The sequence below is a fragment of the Centrocercus urophasianus genome, unplaced genomic scaffold, assembly GCF_019232065.1.
Source record: "Centrocercus urophasianus isolate 14NV4802_14NV808 unplaced genomic scaffold, USGS_Curo_1.0 seq_15, whole genome shotgun sequence".
Lineage (NCBI taxonomy): Eukaryota > Metazoa > Chordata > Aves > Galliformes > Phasianidae > Centrocercus > Centrocercus urophasianus.
The window spans coordinates 12,277,020-12,296,418 of record NW_024884697.1 but is presented as its reverse complement, the minus strand read 5'-3'; the positions used below and the strand labels follow the sequence as shown (position 1 = coordinate 12,296,418).

Below are 19,399 nucleotides of genomic sequence, written 5' to 3'. Positions count from 1 at the left end.
TAGTGCTACAGTGGTAATAAATAGATTATTAAAAAAAAAAAAAAAATCAGAAAAAAAAATGAGGAAATTTAACTACTACTTCTGAAAGTGATTTGAAGAAAATTTAACATAGAGCACTAAAAAAAGAAATCGCAATGTGTGGAGCATTTTCCCTTTATGATTTCTACCCCATGTATTAAAGTACTGATTTAATACTTCATTCTTTGTGACAAAAATGATTCAAAGAGCCATATTTTTCAGGGCTTTTGAAATGGATGTTTCTGAGGGTGTCGATCTGCATTTAGGCAATTAAGGGGAGAAATACTATGTGCCATGAATCATCAAGTCCTCTTTTTTTCCCCAGAAATTGGAATTTGTGCCACAGTTAGTAAGTGTTGCGATAAGAATCACCTCGTGCATGTGTCAGCTCTGCCTGAAGAAAGGCAACACCCCTCTGCCTAAAGAAATGGTTCCTCCTGCTTTCATAAACAGTCATGTGCAGAGTTCGGCAGGGCCTGATGCCCCCGGAGCTCGTTCCTTCCCAGCCTGATTGAATCGGTCTTCACAGAAGTGCTGCGAATCTTGTGGCCTCGTTTGAAACAAAAGGGATTAGGAAAAAACTCCTTTGGTTGTAAGACTTTGGAAAGCCAGGGCAGGCAATCTCGGCTGTGAATATTTTCTGATTTTTCCAGAAATCAAGCAGAAGATTGAGCTGCTGATGTCAGTTAACTCTGAGAAGTCGTCCTCTTCAGAAAGGTACAGCCACATCTTTTGCATGAACAATTAATGGTGTAGCATTGCAAGCAGCAGCACAGGGCTTTTTTTTTTCTTTCCCACGTTAAGTTTGCTCGTATCGTTTCTGCATTGCATGCTGGTGATTGTAATGTGTTAATTGAGCCTCTGGTTTTGGTTAAGCTTTGTGCATTTTTGCAAAGATTTATTGATGGCTTTTTTTAATGAAGTCTACTCGGCTGCAGCATGCAAATGGCAATACAGCAAGCAAGGCTGCTGTTTGTGTGCTGGGGTTGCAGACCTCCTTCCTTTTCACTTCTGTGCAAACGGCGTCGTGATTTCTAAATTCATTTTAAAGATTTAGTGTTTGTGTTGTGTTACAGGAAACCATTCTCCAGTTACAGAGGGTTCTTTTGAATTCAGATTAACAGAAAACGTAACTTGATGAAGCGTTTCATGTCCTGTTATGGGGAAAGGGAGTGCCCTTTGCAAAGTAGCTCAGGAATCACAAATTCCCAAATTAGTCACATTCTGTGAGATAGATGTGATCCTTGTTCAAGTCTGTGCTAGGAAATGGAGCAGTCACTGCATGCAGTAATGGTTCATGCCTGCAGGTAAGGACAAAATGACTCAGAAGTGTTTTTAAAGCAATTATTTTGTCTGTCAATCAGATGATTATGATTTTAAGTAGCTGTTACATTTTAAAGAAATATTGGGAGGCACTGAATGCACTTTAAGTTTTCTGACACAAAATAACCTCCTTGTGATTATTTTGTTGGTTTTAAATTATCCAGTCTGTTTCGCTTGTGACTGGATTTCAAGGTAAATTTTGATTGTAAGAATTGCTTAAACCTGGAACAGAATAATATTTTCATCAAGTTATTTACAGCAGTCATTTCAGCTGTGTGCAGAGGACCATCCAGATGCTATATTTTGCCATTTTGATACTGGGCTTTGACATTAAAAAAAAAAAAAAAAAAGGTTATTAATTTTATGTACTCAAGCTGCATGGTTAGCTGAAATTATTACATAAAGCATGTTTTATTGAATGTTTCATCATATAAAGACAATCTTGTATTGAATGCTATCTGAAGGAAGCACAGTAAAAGATAAACCTTTCAAAATGAGCAAGGACTGTGTGGCATGCATGATTGAAGAAGGTCAAAATGAGCATTGTGCTTTGGTTTATAAGTGTATTTCTGCTAAGGCACGTAGAAGCAAACAGAATTGCCTTTCAGTAGCTGTGGTATAACAAAATACCAGCAGTGAGAAATCCAGAAAATGGTGGGGGGAGTGGGTTGTTAAGTCACCTTTCCAAAATGGAGAGATGTAAGAACAGCTTTGAGATGTATTTTGTTTGGTTATTCAAAATGATGAATCAGAAAGGAAAGAGAATATTAGTGTTTATCTGTTTGCTTCTCTCTGACTGTGATGCCTACAGTTTTTAAATGCAAAGCTAATAAAATGGTGGTGATAACAGAGAGGATGATGGGCTGAAAACAGTAAAGGAAACAGGTGTGAACTTGATTTTTGGAAAGGTTTTTCTATGGAGTTGGCATTGCTAAGGGGGATTTCAGCATATGATTACACATTAATGTATTTAGAAATGGGAATTTTATGCAGCTCCCTAAAATGGATGGGTCTCATTCTGAGCGAAACGTGCTCTTAGTTGAACTGATGGCAGCCTAGATGAATTGGTCCCCGTAAAGGATTATTGCACATAATTAGAAATGGATGCATGTCTGAGATTAATTTAGATACCATTCATTAAAAAGTAAGATTTCATAACAGCACGATGAATAGTTTTGCAATAAAGATTCAAATGTGAATGCTCTGTATACACACAGACTTCTCTCTTTTGAGGATTTAATTATGTGGTAAAGTTCACCTGGAGAGGGATTTGGCACATCAGCTGCACAATTTGTATGGTCAGTTATAAGTAATAAAACCCAATTTAATGTGTTATCTGAGATTTTTTTAGAGTAACCACATTCTTTTCCTGTATCTAAAAATAGACTGAATTCTTTTTGCAAGCTGTTATGAAACAGTGCTGTTGGTTCTGTGAGCTTCCAGTTCCTTTCGGGGCCCTTTCCAAAATTGCTGTGTTTTGAAGAAATAAATACAGTACCACTGAGTGTCTGAACTGTAAAGCTGTCCTCAGTGTAGTGAAATTGCAGCATGTTTGTAGCTCACATGCACAAAAATGTTTTTGACAAACACATTGAATTCACACTTGTATATTTTTTTATTACCAATTTTTACCCTTCCTCATTGTGGTTGATCTGTTTAAGAAGCTTGAGTTTCTGAAATACTAGGTGGGAGACCTGGAAGAGAGCATGGCTTGTTTCTTGTTTCCCACACCAGCAGACTGCTAGACGTGCTTGCATGGCAGGAGAGGAAGGGAGAGGAGCTGCTTTGTACCGTACAGAAACAGGAGGAAGGAGGGAGCCCGTCACTGGCCTTCTGGTTTGTTTGCTTTGTGTTTTTACTGCAGAGTTGAGTGTTTGTAGCTTTTCCTGCTTGCTTGGCAAGTTCAGTATGTTACCCTATCCTGGAGGGAAAAAAGCAACAAAGTGGGTAGGAGGAAGCTGGGCTTTAATGGGTGGTTTGGCTGTTACAGGAGCTCAGAGCATGAGGAGTCCTGCAGCATTCTCAGGATAGTTGCTTGTTGGGTTTTTAAGAGGCTTTTAGGAGACATTAAGAAGAAAGTGAGATGGACCAATGTGCTGAGTATCCTCTGAGATGTTAAAGATAATACAGCCCTGAAAAGCAAATGAATGCAGATCTGAGATGTTTTTCTTAATGAGATTCCTCCTCCCTTTCCCCCAACTACTCCTAGAGAAACTTGGACTTGGGGGTGGCGTAGCACGGGGGGTTAAGGTAGCTGTGTCTTGGTATTCTGTGGCTATTGCGTCGGGCAGATAGAATGAGCCAGCATGTTTGAATCCTAACAATGTGAGCAGTGGGTGCCTGGCAGCAGCCTGAGCCAGGGAGCACAGGTAGCTGGGAGCGAGGGCACGGCGGGGCTCACAGTCTGCCCTGACTTGTCACACCAACTCCATTTGTTTGCAGAGCTGAGATCTGAAAAATACAGGGGGAAGTTTGGAGTACACTGGGAATGTTTTTGTCCAGAGCAGTTCCTACCTGGTTTGTTTATTTAAGGAGCAGCGATGAAGCCCAGGGGTCTTTGTGTGAAATTCCATGAAAGCCCATGCCTTGCAAATGCCATTAGCAAGCCAGCAGCAGGCAGAGCAGGGTGGTCTTGGGAAAAGCCTCAAAGAAAGCAAAACTGTCTTTATTTCTGTTGTGTCAGCTGTACCCTTATCCCCTGTACAGAGTAGTTGGGCCTTTGAGCTGTACAGATTTTCTTTTTTGCCTTTTTAAGGGCTTTCTGTTGTGTTTCTGTTCCATCTTGAAAAATGCCAGTTCTTCCACCTGGATCACTTTTTAATGTTTGGATTGTTCCTCATGTATATAACAGTTTTCTGTGTCACAGGACAGGACAAAACACTTGGCAGTCTTTTTGTTCTTCTTTTCTAAGCTCTGATTCTGGATTCTAAATTTGTCAGTGATGCAGTTTTACCACAAGATGTTACTGCTAAAGGTTATTAGTAAGGCTGGTATGTCTGACTGACTCTTACTGCCTTTCTGCAGAGGCTGCGTTTGCATTTTGCTTTAAAACGGATTTCTGCTTCAGTGTTCTTCCACAGCACTTGGAAAATAACAGAAACAAATGATGACAGCCGAGCACTCATGAGAAGTTTTAAAGTAGTAACCAGTACTTCTGTAATTCAATTTTTGTGATTTTTGAGGGGTTTTGTAAATGTCAGTAAAGGGAAAATATTTTAAATTGACAGCAGGACAGCAAAGTTCGTGTTGCACAGCTTGCAGAAGTATTTGGGGTGGGGTGGTGCAGCCAAAGTTTAAGGACAACTGTTCTTTGCTTTTATTTTTGTTTCTTTTGTGTTGTTCTTTTTTTTAGCCTTGAGCTATGTAAACCCCTCTCTGTAATTTATCTTTGCAGAGAGAATTAAATGCATGTCTTCATGCTTTAACGTGGTTTCTTCATCAGGTCATCCCAAGAATGCTGTCAGGGAAAGTAAAGGAGGAATAAATCTCAAATAATGGTTTGGAAGAAAAAAGGTGGAAACTGAGTACTGTTTGTTTCTTTTCCTAAGAAGAGATCTAATGTTAGTTGATATAAGAGGCATCGTGAATCACTGTGATGTAGGATGATTCCTTTGGGTGTAGGAACGTGTGTCTTTTGTTTTGTTTTATTTTTAACTTAATTGTGGATGCACTGCATCTCCTAAGGCAGAAGTGTCATTTGTACTGAATAACAGAAATAAAACATGTTTAGAAGTAGAAGAACCATCAGCTCACAACATCCAGTATGACCTGACATTGCTGTGTCAGATAAATGCTTTGGAATAATTACTCCATAGCAGGGCTTATAAGATAATAATGTGTTGTTATTCTTGTAACTAACACTGAAGCAAAAAATCATTATTAGAACAATGGAACCATTTAATCAGTTCCACTAAGTTCTAAAAGTATATTTAAAATGTCATTTTAGATGTCTTCCCTCTTCACATTTTTTTAAAGTGTAAAAGAAATATTACTTCAATTTCCAGGCATTTCTGTTTATTTCTAGTACTTGTACAACTTCAGTTTTTTGGTTTTGCTTATTACAATATTGAACAATGTATATTAATTCCCTGCTTCCAGACTTCCATCTAGTTCTGCTATTTGTTGTACTTGATCTTAGAAGTAGGGAGGAAATGATCCTGTCCAAATGTGGGACGGCAGCTGTTTATCCAGGGCAGCATTTCTTTCACTGGAGGATGACAGTGTGCCTGTAGAACCAGACTTAATTTTAGGGGACTAATATTGGCCAAAACAAATCCTACCATTTGTGTATTTTTTGTATCAAAGGCTTCACATGCTCACTGTTTTTGTGTGGCAGACTTTTAAGGGAAGTATGAAAGGAATGTACAGACAGGGAATGCTGCAGCTTGCCGTTGTGCATGTGTAGAAAAAACGACCAGTAACACGTGTAGAAGCAGTCTTTTTCTTTCACAGTGATACTCTGAACTTTCTTTTAGAGCAGTCAGTGCCTGTATCAGCTCATGAGTATGTTTTGAAAAAGTTTAGAATTGGAAGTATTTTATTTTTGCATGTTGGATTTTGTTTATTCCTTTCCGTGTATGGAATTTCTGCCCTATGTAAGAAAACCACATGTTGGTATTTGATCACAAGTGAAAAGTGTTGTTAGTATTCCTGTTATTCATTTATCTCCTGTGTACGACTTGATCTTTATTTATTTTTGATCTTTAAGAAATTTTCATCATACAGTTATCAGTGAGATATTTGTTACAGGAAAGTTTTTAAAATACCTTCTGAAAACGTGAATGTTGGTTGTTGGCACTGGTGGTTGGTATTCAAATGAGAGATCTTTGGGAAAGGGAGAGACAGATGGTGCTGGGTGGTTGCATGAGATTTTCCTGTGTGAGAATTGCCCTTTGCTGGAAACAAATTCAAGCAATCCAGTCATGATTATAACACAATAAATGGCTAAAAAAAAAGCATGTAAAAATTGGAAATAGATGTTTTGAACAATATACTTTCCCTTTCCAAGGTAAATGAATGTGTATCCAATTCTACTTCAGAGTAAAAAGTCAAATAAAAAGTAATGTATAGCTGTAAGCAAAGCCTTTCCTATTACAAATTTAGTCCAGTTTTATGACTAGAGACTCTTGCCTCTCACTGTCTTAATCATGACTTCACTAAATATCCACCCTGGGCCCAAGGTTGTATGGGTGCATTGTCTGATAGATTGCGCAGAGCAGAATGTACCTATGCCTGATTACTGCTTTTCTGTTGTCAGTGCACTGTGTTACAGAGTAGATTAACTTGAGATTTCTGCGTGTTCTTGTTCTGTATTTGCAGATGATTAATAAAATGTTTAGATGTTATATAATTCCATAAATTCACTATGATGATACTTCTGCATTTTCATTGGTACTGCAGTTGAGGTACTAAGCAACAAGTTAAGCAACTTTATATTAGTTAAGCATTCCATTTTCTTGTGTATTCTGTGTATTATCAGGATAATTGTGGCCTCTTTCAGAAAATGTGTTCCTGTGAGTGTTGCCATGCAGAGGATATCTGCCAGTCTTACTGTTTGGTTGAAGAATAGCTTTTCTGTCCAAAGGTTTTATAGCGAGAAGGTCTGACATGAGAAGCCCTTAGAAATGCTACACTCCTTAGTTTCTCTCCCAGATGATTCTGTATTTTCTTCAAGACTCACTCTTAGGCTTGGGTAAGCTCTCTGACAAAATCCAAACTGTCAGTGTTGACCTAAAAAAAACATATGTGAAAGTAATTTCATCTAGGGCACCTACCAGAAGCATGCTGCTGATAGTGACTGGATGGATGATGTGCTATTTCTCTTTCCTTTGCTTCTCTCTTCCTCTCTCTCTTTGTTCTTTAACAACTCCAATTGGAAACAAACGCATGCAGCTCCAAGTTCTGCCTATTGTTTATGTTACAAACAAAGGAGCCAGTTCTCTACTAAGTTCCTTGACTCAGTGGCTTTCGTCCATCAGCCTGGTTGATCGCCTCTCATCGTGGCTGGACAGTGCTCCAGGGCAGGACCACATCCCAAGCAGATGTTTCAAATGGATGAAACTTTGGCCATTCTGGTTTTCAGGCTGTTCTAATAAATGTGTTCAAACTGTAGCTTTATATTGATGTCCTCCAAAGCAACAAATTGCTATTACATATGTTTGTACTGTAAATCATTCATACGTTTAGTAAACAATCATATTTCTTCTCTTGAAAGCTCATGAATGTGGATACTTCAACATTTTGCTAGTTAATCTTGAAGACTTATCCTCCCAAAAAAACCTTGGGCAGCACAATTCCATGGAAAGAGGGAAGAAGTTTTTAGAGCTCCTTTGGCAAAAATGTCATTGAAGTAATGTGAAACATTTTTAAAGTTCAGTGCTTTGTTTTTCGTGAAGTAACTTCTTAGGCCCAAACAAAACCTACTGGCATGTTTTCACAGCCTTCCAACAAAGGCAGCAACCTCTTATTACTTCTGCTCCACAGTACTACTGTACATGGGAATAGCTTGTATCTTTTGGGGGGTCAAAGAAGGCCATAGTAGTGTGGAAACTATTCTTAAGCTGCATGTTTTTTCTGTGTTGTCAAAGCTAAAATGCTAGAACAAGTTTTGGCAGAAACAGAACCATTTTTGTCATTAATAATACTATAAAGACACAATGTAATTTTATTTTGTAACCATTACTGCAGGTAGTGTATCAAAATATCCAGCAGTGATTTTTTTGTTGTAATGGAAGGAGACTCAGAAATGCATGAGGTTTCTGGTGGACAGCCAATTTGGTATTTTCTATCCTAACATCAGGGCCTCAGGTTCACAGAATCACAAAATCGCAGGAGTTGGAAGGGACTTCAAGAGATCACCAAGTCTAACCCCCTGCTAAAGCAGGTACCCTACAGTAGGTCACACAGACAGGCATCCAGCTGGGTCTTGAATATCTCCATAGAAGGAGACTCCACAACCTCTCTGGGAAACCTGTTTGAGTGCTCCATCACTCTTACCGTATAAAAGTTCTTCTGCATGTTTGTATGGAACTTGCTGTATTCAAGTTTTAGGCCATTGCCCCTTGTCCTGTCGTTACACATCACCGAGAAGAGCCTGGCCTCATCCATTTGTCTCCCACCTCCCTTTAGATACTTAAACATTTATCACATCCTCACTTAGACTTCTTTTCACTATGCTGAACAGACCCAGGTTGCCCAGTCTTTGCTCACACAGGGGATGCTCCAGGCCTTTAATCATCTTTGTGACTCTCTGCTGAGCTCCTTCTAGGAGATCCCTGTGTTTTTGAACTAGAGAGCCTAGGGCTGGACACAGTAATCAAAATGTGGCATTACTAGGGCAGAGTAGAGGAGGAGGAGGAGGAGGATTGCCTCCTTTGATGTGTTGTCCATACTCTTTTTTTATGTCCATGTCTCTCCGGGTCTTGTTGAATTGGTAGCACAGCCTTCTGGTGTGTCAGCAAATCCTCCCAGCTTTGTATCATCACCATTTGTATTATCTCATTGTCTCTCTTCTCCAGCTGCTACAGCTACTGTTCAGAAGCATTCAGTTCCTGCCATGCCCATGTACCAGATGAACATATCAACCTCTATTTATTCCGTTCCATAAACTATAACGGAAGGTGTTTGGAATTACCTCTATTCTATATGAATCTTTCTATAAAAGGATTACCTTTCCCACTGGAGAGCATGTGTGGTGGTCTTCTCAGAGTGATACTTTTTCATCTTTGGTTTTGTTGGTCTTTCTGATGGATTCTGATGCTTATGTAGCTAGAATCAGGAATTTTCACTGCTGTTAGGTGACAGCTCTGAGAGATCTCCACTTCTGAGAACACTGAAATACTACTTTTGACCAAGACTTTCCTAAGAGATAGGGAAGAGTTGAATAAGCACAGTGAGTATGAAATAGAAGTTTATCAATTAAAACACTGAGTTCTAAAATAAATAAGAATCCGAAGCCTTTGTATACTTGGTTTGAAATCTCACTTGGCTGCTTTCCAGGTAATTAATATTTTAGAGTGTTAATCTAGAAAGCCAAATAAAAAAGATGGTCTTCCTCAGAATGTTTGTATTTCACAGTGGAAGAGCACCTACAAGCAGGTTGTTGGTGCACGAGAAAATAAGTACTTTATTAAAGTTTAATGAACTGACTTTATTACAAGTATGTTTGAAAGGGGGGATCTGGGTGGATTTCTGAGGCTATTAATTCATGTAATCTTTTCTTCTGGTATCGTAGCTACAGTATGCATGATTTTCCTACAGAATACTTGAAATTAAAGATGCTGTTATTCTTTACGGAATGATGTTCACAAGTTTCTCTAAGGCATATCTTTTAAATATGGTCCTGAAATTGAATTTACATCTACTATGTCTTATCTTTTTGCTTTATTTGTGTTACTCTTCCATTATAATGGTATATAATTGAGTCCTGACTTTGTAAGAAAACATAGGAAAGATGCAGTGACAATTATTTTTGAACGTGTTTAGCACTCAGGAATTTCAAGGGCTTTAAAAAGATGCAGAGGACGTTCAGTTGAAGCTAAGTAGCACCTGAGAGTGCTAATATTTTTTCTGCTGTCATTCAAATACTGAATTGTTAACAAAATGTCAAAATGACAGATTTATACTCTTCACCTTCAAATTTTTACTGATAGCTTTGCTAAGAAATTTGTGTTCTTTTAGCCATGTCAGTTGTTAGAATGATCAAATCTGGAAGGTTTTGGGTCCTATGGGCATACCTCCCATCCCAGCTAAATAGCTAAATGCAAGACTGCTGCAGCTTTGTGTCCAGAGCCAGCCCCTGATGAGACTGAAGACTTATTCCCTGTAGGTGTGTGCACTCACATACATGCACACACATAAGATGCATACGTAGCTGGCCACGCAGACTAGCAGAGATTCAGAACAGAGCTTTTGGTGGCACTCACACAAACATATATGGAGCACTCAAAACAGGATCTGTATGGCCAACCCAGTCCTCCTCCTGCTTTCCAGCTACTCAGCTACTAGGTCTGATGCCCTAGTTGTTGGCCCATAGAACCTCTGAGGTTTATTCTTGTTCCAGTTGTTGGTGCTTGGACCTCTTATCTACCTGCTGGCTAGTTGGGATTAAGTTCACTGGAGTTCCCACACTCAAAATACAAAGTGCACCCGCAGAGAACATAAAAATAGAGTTTAATGACACTGTAGGGTAGGCTGTCTTGATTAAGGGCAAGGCTGTCATGATTAAGGGCAAGGCTGTCAGACAAGTGTTCTGAGCCATCTGCACTGGGCCTGCCCCTTTCATCCTCCTCTTTCCTTACTCTTTTTGTATGCCTGTTGTTCCCTTATCCACCTTTGTCTTTGTCCACCTCTAGTGCCTTTCCCTAAATATTTCATATTGTCTTGCATATTTCCACAACCCTATGGCAAATTTTACCCAATCCCAAAGTATTACTCCTTCCCACATCCCATAAATCTTGTATTCCTAAGGCAGTAACCTTTAACGTTCAAGGTGCTCTTTGGGGAGAGAGCTTCCTCGTTCATCTTGGTGGGTTTTTCACTGTAAGATAATGATTTAATTGATGATGTTGGGAGGAGCTGATTCAGGAGCTCCCTGTTCACAGATTAGGTTGCTGGGATTTCTCTACCCTTTGTTTTTCCGCTGATTCTTGCTGCCTCTGTATTTACAGTGATTGCCCTTTAATCAGATAATCTAACACCAGGCTTCAGTCGCACCTGTCAGAACTGGACTTGGGCCTGTTTGGATTTTTGACAGTCTGGCACTGACATCCAAAAGATTACAATCAGCTGAAGATGCAAAATCATCAATTCCTTTACTAACATTTCTCTGTTTTATTTAATTTTGAGTTGGAGAGTTTTGTCCACTTAACTGTGTTTTATAGACTTGTGTGTCTGGAAAGGAAAGCAAGTGTCTTCTTACAAAGTGTGTAACATATATCTGTGCTTCAGACTTACACCTGCTGGAGTAGTTAGGCTCATATGTCTAATGAAGGCAAAGCTCAGTAACGACCACACACGAGTAAGTGCTACTTACTCCATCAAACTTGTCCTCTGCATTTGTTGCAAAACCCAGTTGAGGTGAAGTAGCATATGGACACACAGTATAGTAAGTAAGGAGTTCTGGAACATAACCCAGTTCAGACTGGGCATCTTGCCTCTGCTCATTCTGGTCCAGAATATAAAAGAGCTGTCTGATGGTGGCAATTAAAAGAAATTTTTTGTACCAGTAAAAAACAATACATGTGCAAAAACAACCAGCCCCAAAGCAGTCATATATCCTTGCTTAGAAGAGCCATCTTTAAAGTGGACAGGAAGGCTATCATTAATTTGACCTGCAAGTATCAAGAGATTGCTCAGTTCTGTTACAAGGTAACTTTGCAGGCAGAAAAACAGCCCACAACACTGGTTAGCCAATATTTGCCTATCTGACATCTGTATTTGGAAAACCTGGCAAGTAATGTTTCTAATGTAAGAGCCCAAGAGCTAACTAATGCTTGAGGCTTTGCCAAATCGCTTCTCTCAGGAAGAAAAATAGATTGTGATTTGAGGATTGTGAGATTTTTGTGCCTGTGTGTGTGTGTGCAGCCCTGTTTATTTACAAAGAATGTAAACAGAGCTCTGTTTGCAGGAGTGGAGCAGAAACACTGTGCAACAGGCCACTGTTCTGCTGATGTTTTCAAGTCTGCCTGTCTAGCTAGTACTGTGCTCAGGGAAAAATGAAGAAAAAAAGGGAGAATGAGAAAAAACACCCAACTCTCCTTCCTGAGATCACAGATGCAGTGTTTTTTGCTGTTTCATTTATGCCTACTACATCGAGGCATCTGTAACTGCAAGTAATTTTTCTCAATTCCTTCAGCTTTGTCATTGATATTTATGAAATTCTTTAATCCACACACTTTAAACTCTGACAGGATTCGATGTGTTCATGTGTTGAACAGTCCTTTTCTCTACTTATTTATCTTGTTTATTTGCAACTCTTGTATGAAAGAGCTGATATGACTTTCTTTTTTTCTTCGGACCGGAGGTGTTTAGCCCAGCAATCAGCCTTGATGGCAGCCGGTGCGCAACTGCTGAGAGCTCAGAATGATCACAGACATTAATGTTTAGGTACCAGTGTCGTAGTTGAAAGACAGTTACAGAAGCAGTTCTGTGGAGCCTGCAGTACCTTTCTTTGCATGCTGCTCTCCGTTCCCTCCCAGGTCACAGTGCCTGGCAGCTGAGGACTCCTGCCCTTTGCTGAAAATAGCCTGCTTGGGACTTCCTTGCAGACAGGTGTGAGCTGCTTTGGGCTCCGTCTTCCCAGGCATCTGCCAGCTCTTTCCTGGCCTGCTCTGAAGCAAAATTTTTTAGATTTACTCCACTCTACATTTTTGTGTTTCTTCTAGCTTGTTGCTTTTCTCTCACAGGCGGCCTGGCCATGGTTATCGCATGGTACTTGGTCACTCTGCTCCGCTGGTCCGAGCTGCTGAGAAGTCAGCAGAGTCTGATTGCCATGCAGACCTGTTTCCTTCTGGAACTCCTGAAAGCTGCTGTGGTGCGAATAGCTTCCTGGCTCTCCGAACTTCTCTAAGATGTAGTTATTCTGTCCACAGCTAGCAGTTTGTGTGCTGCTGCCTGTGAGAAGAAATCTGAGAGTCATTTATAGTGCAGCTTTATGCCAGAGCTTTCCCTTCACCCTGCCCCAGGCCTCGTTTTGTTGTCCTCTCCATGTGTTTAGATACCATCTGCTTGCTGTCCTTTGCAAGTGCTTCCCTTTATTATCCTCTGCATTTGAATTGTCACTATTTTTTGTTTTTAGATTTGTTTTGAAGTAGTGGTGCATCACAGAAAGATAGATTATGCAAAGGAAAGCTATAGACATATATGAAAGAAAATATGGTGGTACTTAGTGTACTTCTATATGTGTGTATTTTTGACAAAGGTTTTGTAATAATCCAGGTATCAAAGAATAATTAATGTTAGAAAAGGCCACTAAGGTCACCTAGTCCAACCATCAACTCCATCACCTCCCTGGGCGATTTCAGAGCGATATATTACTATTGCGTCTTACTTTCTGATGCTCTGAGTTATTCATAGTTAATTATGCTTTCCATCTATTAAATGTTCAGCAGATTCTAAATAAGATTTTATTTTTTCTTTCTTTTTTTGCTTTGTGGTAAATTTATATCCATAATTGTTACAGAGAAAGCTTTTTACTGAATTATATTACAATGTAATAGTTTAACTCCTTCAAGACATGTGACTGATTTGCTTGTCATAAACCAAGTAATACAGAAATGTTCCTGTTCTTGGGCAATCTCATCTTAATTCACCAATAGCAAATGTGGCTAAACATCATTTTGGTTTCTGTGGAAGCTGTTGTGAGACAATCACTGGACAAACTGTAGCTGTTTCTCTGTAGAAAACTATTTTTGCCTATGACTTTTGTATTTTTGGCTGGTACCAGCTCATTCTAAGTAATCAAATGTAAACTGCAAATACTCAAAATTACAAAATATATGCAAGACTACTCGTTGAGTACACTTAGGGTCAGAATTTGGTTATTATATTTTTTGATAGAAAAGGAACATACAGTTTATTGGAGTGTTTTATCCTGAAGTGAAATGATATCATCTGTATTTTAGTATGAACAAAAATGGCTAAAAACTACCAATTCTGAGTGTAATGCAGTTAAGTGTCAGTATGGATAATGATGCACAAGGATTTACAAGGATCGTACAATACATTTGCTGCATTTGTGTTAGATAGGCCCATTGTGATAATTAGTGGATGTAAACATGAGTGATTTACATTGTGTGTACTGCAAACACTGAACATTATCAACTGGAACATTGTCTCCTTCCTTTTAGCCTCAACTGCATCTGTTTTGTTCCTTGTGTCAGTTGGTGAAAGAGACCATGGGCAACAAGGTAGCTTTTCAAGTAGTGCTGATAATCTGTTCTAAGATCTGAACAATGAAGAATCAGGAGGCAATCAAGAAAGAAAATAATTCTTGCTAAGTGAAAAAGTAGAAGTGAATTTTTTTTTTTTTTTTTTTTTTAAGAAGGATTACGTAGCATTCATAGGGGAAAATATTGGCAGGAATTTAATATTCGTTTTGCTGGTCCGCAGAGTTCAATTGCACGCTGCTTCTGTGATTGCAGAAAGTATTTCTTATTTTCACTGTAACAACATTTATGTTGTTTAAAGAGAGTTTGAGGTGGTGAACTAGGAATTATATTCTCTGTAATTCCTGTGCTCTGATCTTTTTTAAAGCCATGTGTAAATGAGTGCTTGGTTTGATGAGAGGCTTGACGGTTGAGAGAGGAAGGTATTGCTGTGTCTCACCTGGTGTGTTTTTTCAAGTAATGTAGTTCTTTTTTAATCAAGTCTTCTTGAGATAGGAATCAAAGTTTTGTAATATAAAATTTAAGTGGAGTTTGAAAATATTAAAGTTTCTTTCTGGGTAATTTAGGCATATTTGTTACTGATGTTAGCATTCAGTGATATAATTTTATCGTAATACAAAAGTCTACTTTCAGTTACAATTTTGTCCTTGTGCATATGTTAGAAATCCATCAAAACACAGACCTCAGTTTCTTGGGCCAGACTGGAGTTCTTTGCTGTTGTGTAGAGCTGTGTCATCAAAGTATCAGAGGAGATGATGTGTTCCGAGTGAATCACTGACTGAATGTTAAGATGAAAATTTAAGAGTTTGTAAGTTTTTTCATTTTTATTTGATATGTTAATTTCAGTTCAGAATGCAAATCTTAAGGGAAGAGGCAATTTCTATAAATTACAAAATGTACTGTTTGTGTTAAACTTAAGGGGCAAAAAACATTAGTTTTATGGCCTTCATGCTAGTTAAGTTTGGTGGCTATGTTTAGGTGTTGATAATTACTGCTCTGGTGTTGCTGACATGACTGGTTTCTTTTTTGTAAATCAGTTAACTCTACCCTATTTTGCTTAAAGCATATTGTGTATTCCTTAGGGTTTCTTGCTTTCATTTATTTACTTATTTATTTCACATTTTTGGCAGCTGTACATTGTTATATCAGCATACTTCAGAGCAGGTCTACCTCATGTTGAACTGGAATCTGCAAACTCGTAATTAAGATGTGGTGCTGTTACTTAATCAGGTTCAGTAAGGATATAAGCACAAAACGGAAATGTTTTATTCACAGGAGATGCTTGCCTCTCTTTTGTTGTTGGACTGTCATTTGTTTGCTTAGGAGTTTCCCTTTAAGTGACTTGGTTCTTTAAAGATGGGGGTTCTCATGTGAAAGATGCATGTTTATATTTCTTCCAAATGAAGGTGACTGGTGAAAGGCAGGGGGTGTATACTCTGAGGAGGACTTTTTTTTTCAGCTTTTGCTTTTTTAGAAGGAATGAGACCTCAGTTTTAAGAAATGATGTGTAATGGCTTCCAGTAAAGCATAATAACACACGTACATGCAGTGTCCTGAAGCGTTCATTCCGCATAGCAGTAGCTAAATGTAACATTTAACTTATTAAGTATTCCTTTGCCTTTTTATTAACAGGAGATGCTGAATTTAAAAATTCACCTGGAGTTCTCTTGCACTTCTATGAAGTTAATCTTAACACTTCAGTGCTCTTTTGTAAATGTTTTTTATCGCCATTCCCACTGTTGCTACAAGTGTCGTTTGCAAACATTTAACCTAAAGGAAACAGCTGTGGACTGAGGCTGGTAAAGCTCTGATTTCAATGAGCTGTGTCAATTTGTACCTACACTGACTGAAATACTCATCTTCACCTCACACTCCTTTTTCTGTCTTATTTTTACTTGTGCTGATGATTATAACACTCTTGCCTTAGGAAAGCTTGATGCATCTCCCTCTAGGGCTCATCAATGCTGTATTTGAATTATCCTTGGGGTTTTCAGCAGCACAGCAGAAGTCATTACTTTGCCTCAGGATCTGATTGTGCTATGTCTGAAATGATCCCAGCCTATGGTAGGCAAAATGAAAGGGGCCCATGTTCGATTATCAAACCCTTTTACATTCACACTGCTTTCACTTCAAGGACATTTTGTTAATTCTTCAGACCAGTGTCATCTTTAAATCTCCATGTCTTATGTGAGGTGTGGATCGTGGAGGCGGGGAGGTTTCGCAGTGGTCATTCTGTACTGGTTTTATTGTACTCCAGTTTACTTTTAGTGCTGCTTGTACTCTCTTGAAATTGTTGGATGTCACAGTGGGATTTGGCAGTTGTTCTCGAGCCCTTGGCACATGCTTGCACAGTGCCGTGGGGAACAGCTGCCTGCAGCCAGCAGGGCAGCAGTGCTGCTGCGTTGGGCTGCTGGGATTAGTCTTCAGTCCCCCCCCACTGAATCCTGGGTGCAGTAAAGGTTGTCCACATCTCTTTTCACTTTGCTGCAGGAGGATTCATTTCTGGCACAGAAACAAATATCAAGAGAACCAGTGATACCTTAAGCTGCCCCAGCTGTCTCCTAGGTGGATATATCCCGGATTTCCGGTTGGCCCCTTCTGTAGCAGGATTTTGGTGCTGATGCCAGGACAAGCTTACCCAGATTACTTATGGCTTCTACTGAACCACAGGGGGATAAAGAAGTTTTGCAAGTGACTCCCATAGAAAGGCTGTCCTCAACCTAGCAATTTGGCAGCTGCAAGGTGTGATTGTGCCCCACCACTGCATTTTGGCCTTGCACCAGCTGTCCTGTCCCCCTCTGCACAAGTTTGCACCAGTTTACTGAGGCATCAGGAAATGCCAGAGCCTGCATGATGGGCATGATGGGGCATGGTGGAGGGAGGAGAGAAGGTGTGTGAAGGCAGTATTTGCATATTCATTGAGATATATTTTTTTCCTCTCTCTCTCTCTTTTTTTTTTTTTTTTTTTTTTTTTTTTTCCCAATAGTAATAACCATTTATGCGTAGATCTTAAAAATTCTCCCAGGGTTTACTTGCATTTGTTCCAAGTTGTTTTGTGGATTTTTATTTTAATTGTAGTCCTCACTATTGCTGTAACAGCAGTTTGCAAACTTCAACACATCAACTAAAAGAAAATGTTGCGTTTCAACTCTTGAATTCAGCAGCAATTCTGGACAAGAAACAGTGTGTTAATCTGGATGAATGCTCATTTATTTTGCCCAGCAGGGTTTATGCGTCACACCATATACTCGAATTATGTAGCCCAATCCTAGTAAGGTTTGTGACTCTCATCTGCCAGTACCTTCTCCATAGGCAAACATTTATTTTGTCTTATTGAATGGTTAGATATTGAGGTTGTCAGACTGTCACAGTGCTTAGATTTTTGGGGTTTAATATATATTAAAATGAAACAAGAATAATAAGGAAGAGTCATCAACTATTCTTGGTTAGATGGTTCCCATTCAATAATTGCAAAGTCAGCTGCTGCTTGAGGGTTGAGGTGAAAGAGCCGAGTTGCAAAGCACAGGCTTGTTTATACTTGCAGAGCCTTATCACCCAGCTCCTTTCAGTTTGAGGGGATGAAGGTTAAGACTTGTTTTCCTTTTGCTGGATCCTGAATGTCTGCTGAAATGTTCAGGAGAAGAAATGATGTTCCTATCACTTCTTCTCAAAAATGACGAGCAAAGCAGGTTATCCTAGCCTTGTAATAGTTTGTTTTTTTCAGTCTCTCTCCATCATTAGTTAATCCAGTATCATTCTTATCTTCTATCTCACAGATCAATGGCAGCTGTTGATCTGTGTGGTGTAAGGCATTTAACTTGCTGTCTCAAGAGATCTTCTGAACAGCGGCGGAACTGTAAAGCTTTGTTGAAACATTCTTGTTCTTTTTGACAAAGATTTGAGAAGGATGGAAAAGGAGAAGGCACGAAAGTGCAATCCGTTTAGCACAGATTTTGGGAACTGTTATTATAATCCTCCAGAGTAGGGACTTCATTCTTGAAAGGGAAAGTGGAGGAGGAAGGGTTAACAACATCTATGGTTCCCTGGCTGTGGAATTCCAATAAGATTTTCATTAGTGTTTTAATTTAGCTATGGACTTACAACTAATGTAGTGTTTTCACCTTTGAACTTGGCATATATGGCACACCTTCCTTGATACATTGCCCATGTGTTTCTAAAAATGAAAGCACTGAGACAAGCCATCCTATTAGAATGCATGTCAAGTAGCAATGTGCTCACAGTGTAACATCCTCCTTAGTTTGTCATGAATGGCAACAAATAGTTATTTGTGAAATGAGAAGATCTTTTTATCTGTAATCAGTATTAAAGCTGTTAGACAAATCTTGGAGAATTCTTCTAACTGCTAGCCTCGTCCAGCAATAACACTGAAAATAACATTTTAAAAAAAGTTTTCTGAATCTAAAGAAAAAAAAACAAAAAAAGCCCTAGGAAACAATCTTGGAGTGTGTTTGCCCAATTCAGTGATCTGGGTACATCAGCTGGGAGCAAGAGATCTAAATGCCATCAAAGACATGTTTGAAAAATGAAAGCACCTATTATAGATCAAAACAAATGTTTTAAGTTCACCGTGCCCAAAATCTGGTATGTTTTTGTTGCAGTAAAGATGTTTAAGCTTTGAAGTTAGAACAGAACAGAACTGGATCATGTTAGGAAAGTCATCTGATCTAAGGCTTGGTAAGCCCAGTCGGCAGTGTTGATAGGCCTGTTGGGATGCAGGAAAATGATATTTGCAATTCAGCAGGCCTTTGACAAGGTGAGTTCCTGGGCTGGGAGTGGCATTTGCTCTCTCTGGATTGTTTTAAACGATAGAGGGATCTGAGAAAGTAAGGTTCAAGTATCGGTGAATAAAAATATTGCATGATTCACTTCCTTTCTGAGAAGGAAAAGGCAACAACCGGCAAAGGAATCCTGTTTGCACAGCGCAACATAGGAGCTTTTTACCTGTGGCAGACTGTTCCAGCTCAAAATTGAGATCATTCTCTTCTTTATAAATTTCCACTCATGGGTTGTCAACATTGTTAAAATCTACACTTGTTCAAAAATGCTTTGTTTCTTCTTTATAATTTACAATGTAGAATGTCAAGTTAATCAAGTCAGCGTTCTGTAGTTAAGATAATCTGAAGCCTAAGTAGAACATCAATAGTTTTCTA

General features: G+C 39.1%; 1 protein-coding gene across 4 annotated transcripts in view; it reads left to right on the top strand.

Annotated features, from left to right (window-relative positions):
- Positions 1 to 19,399, top strand: part of SRPK2 (SRSF protein kinase 2) — a 133,087-nt gene that overhangs the window by 45,985 nt on the left and 67,703 nt on the right. The window contains exon 1 of one of the 4 annotated variants that reach the window (XM_042815436.1): positions 369 to 735. The exons of the other annotated variants lie outside the window; for them this stretch is intronic. Within the exon in view, the coding sequence (XP_042671370.1) occupies positions 698 to 735 (38 nt within the window). The 5' untranslated portion in view covers positions 369 to 697. Of the gene's footprint in view, positions 1 to 368; positions 736 to 19,399 lie in introns of those variants that run through there. 4 annotated transcript variants of the gene reach the window in all.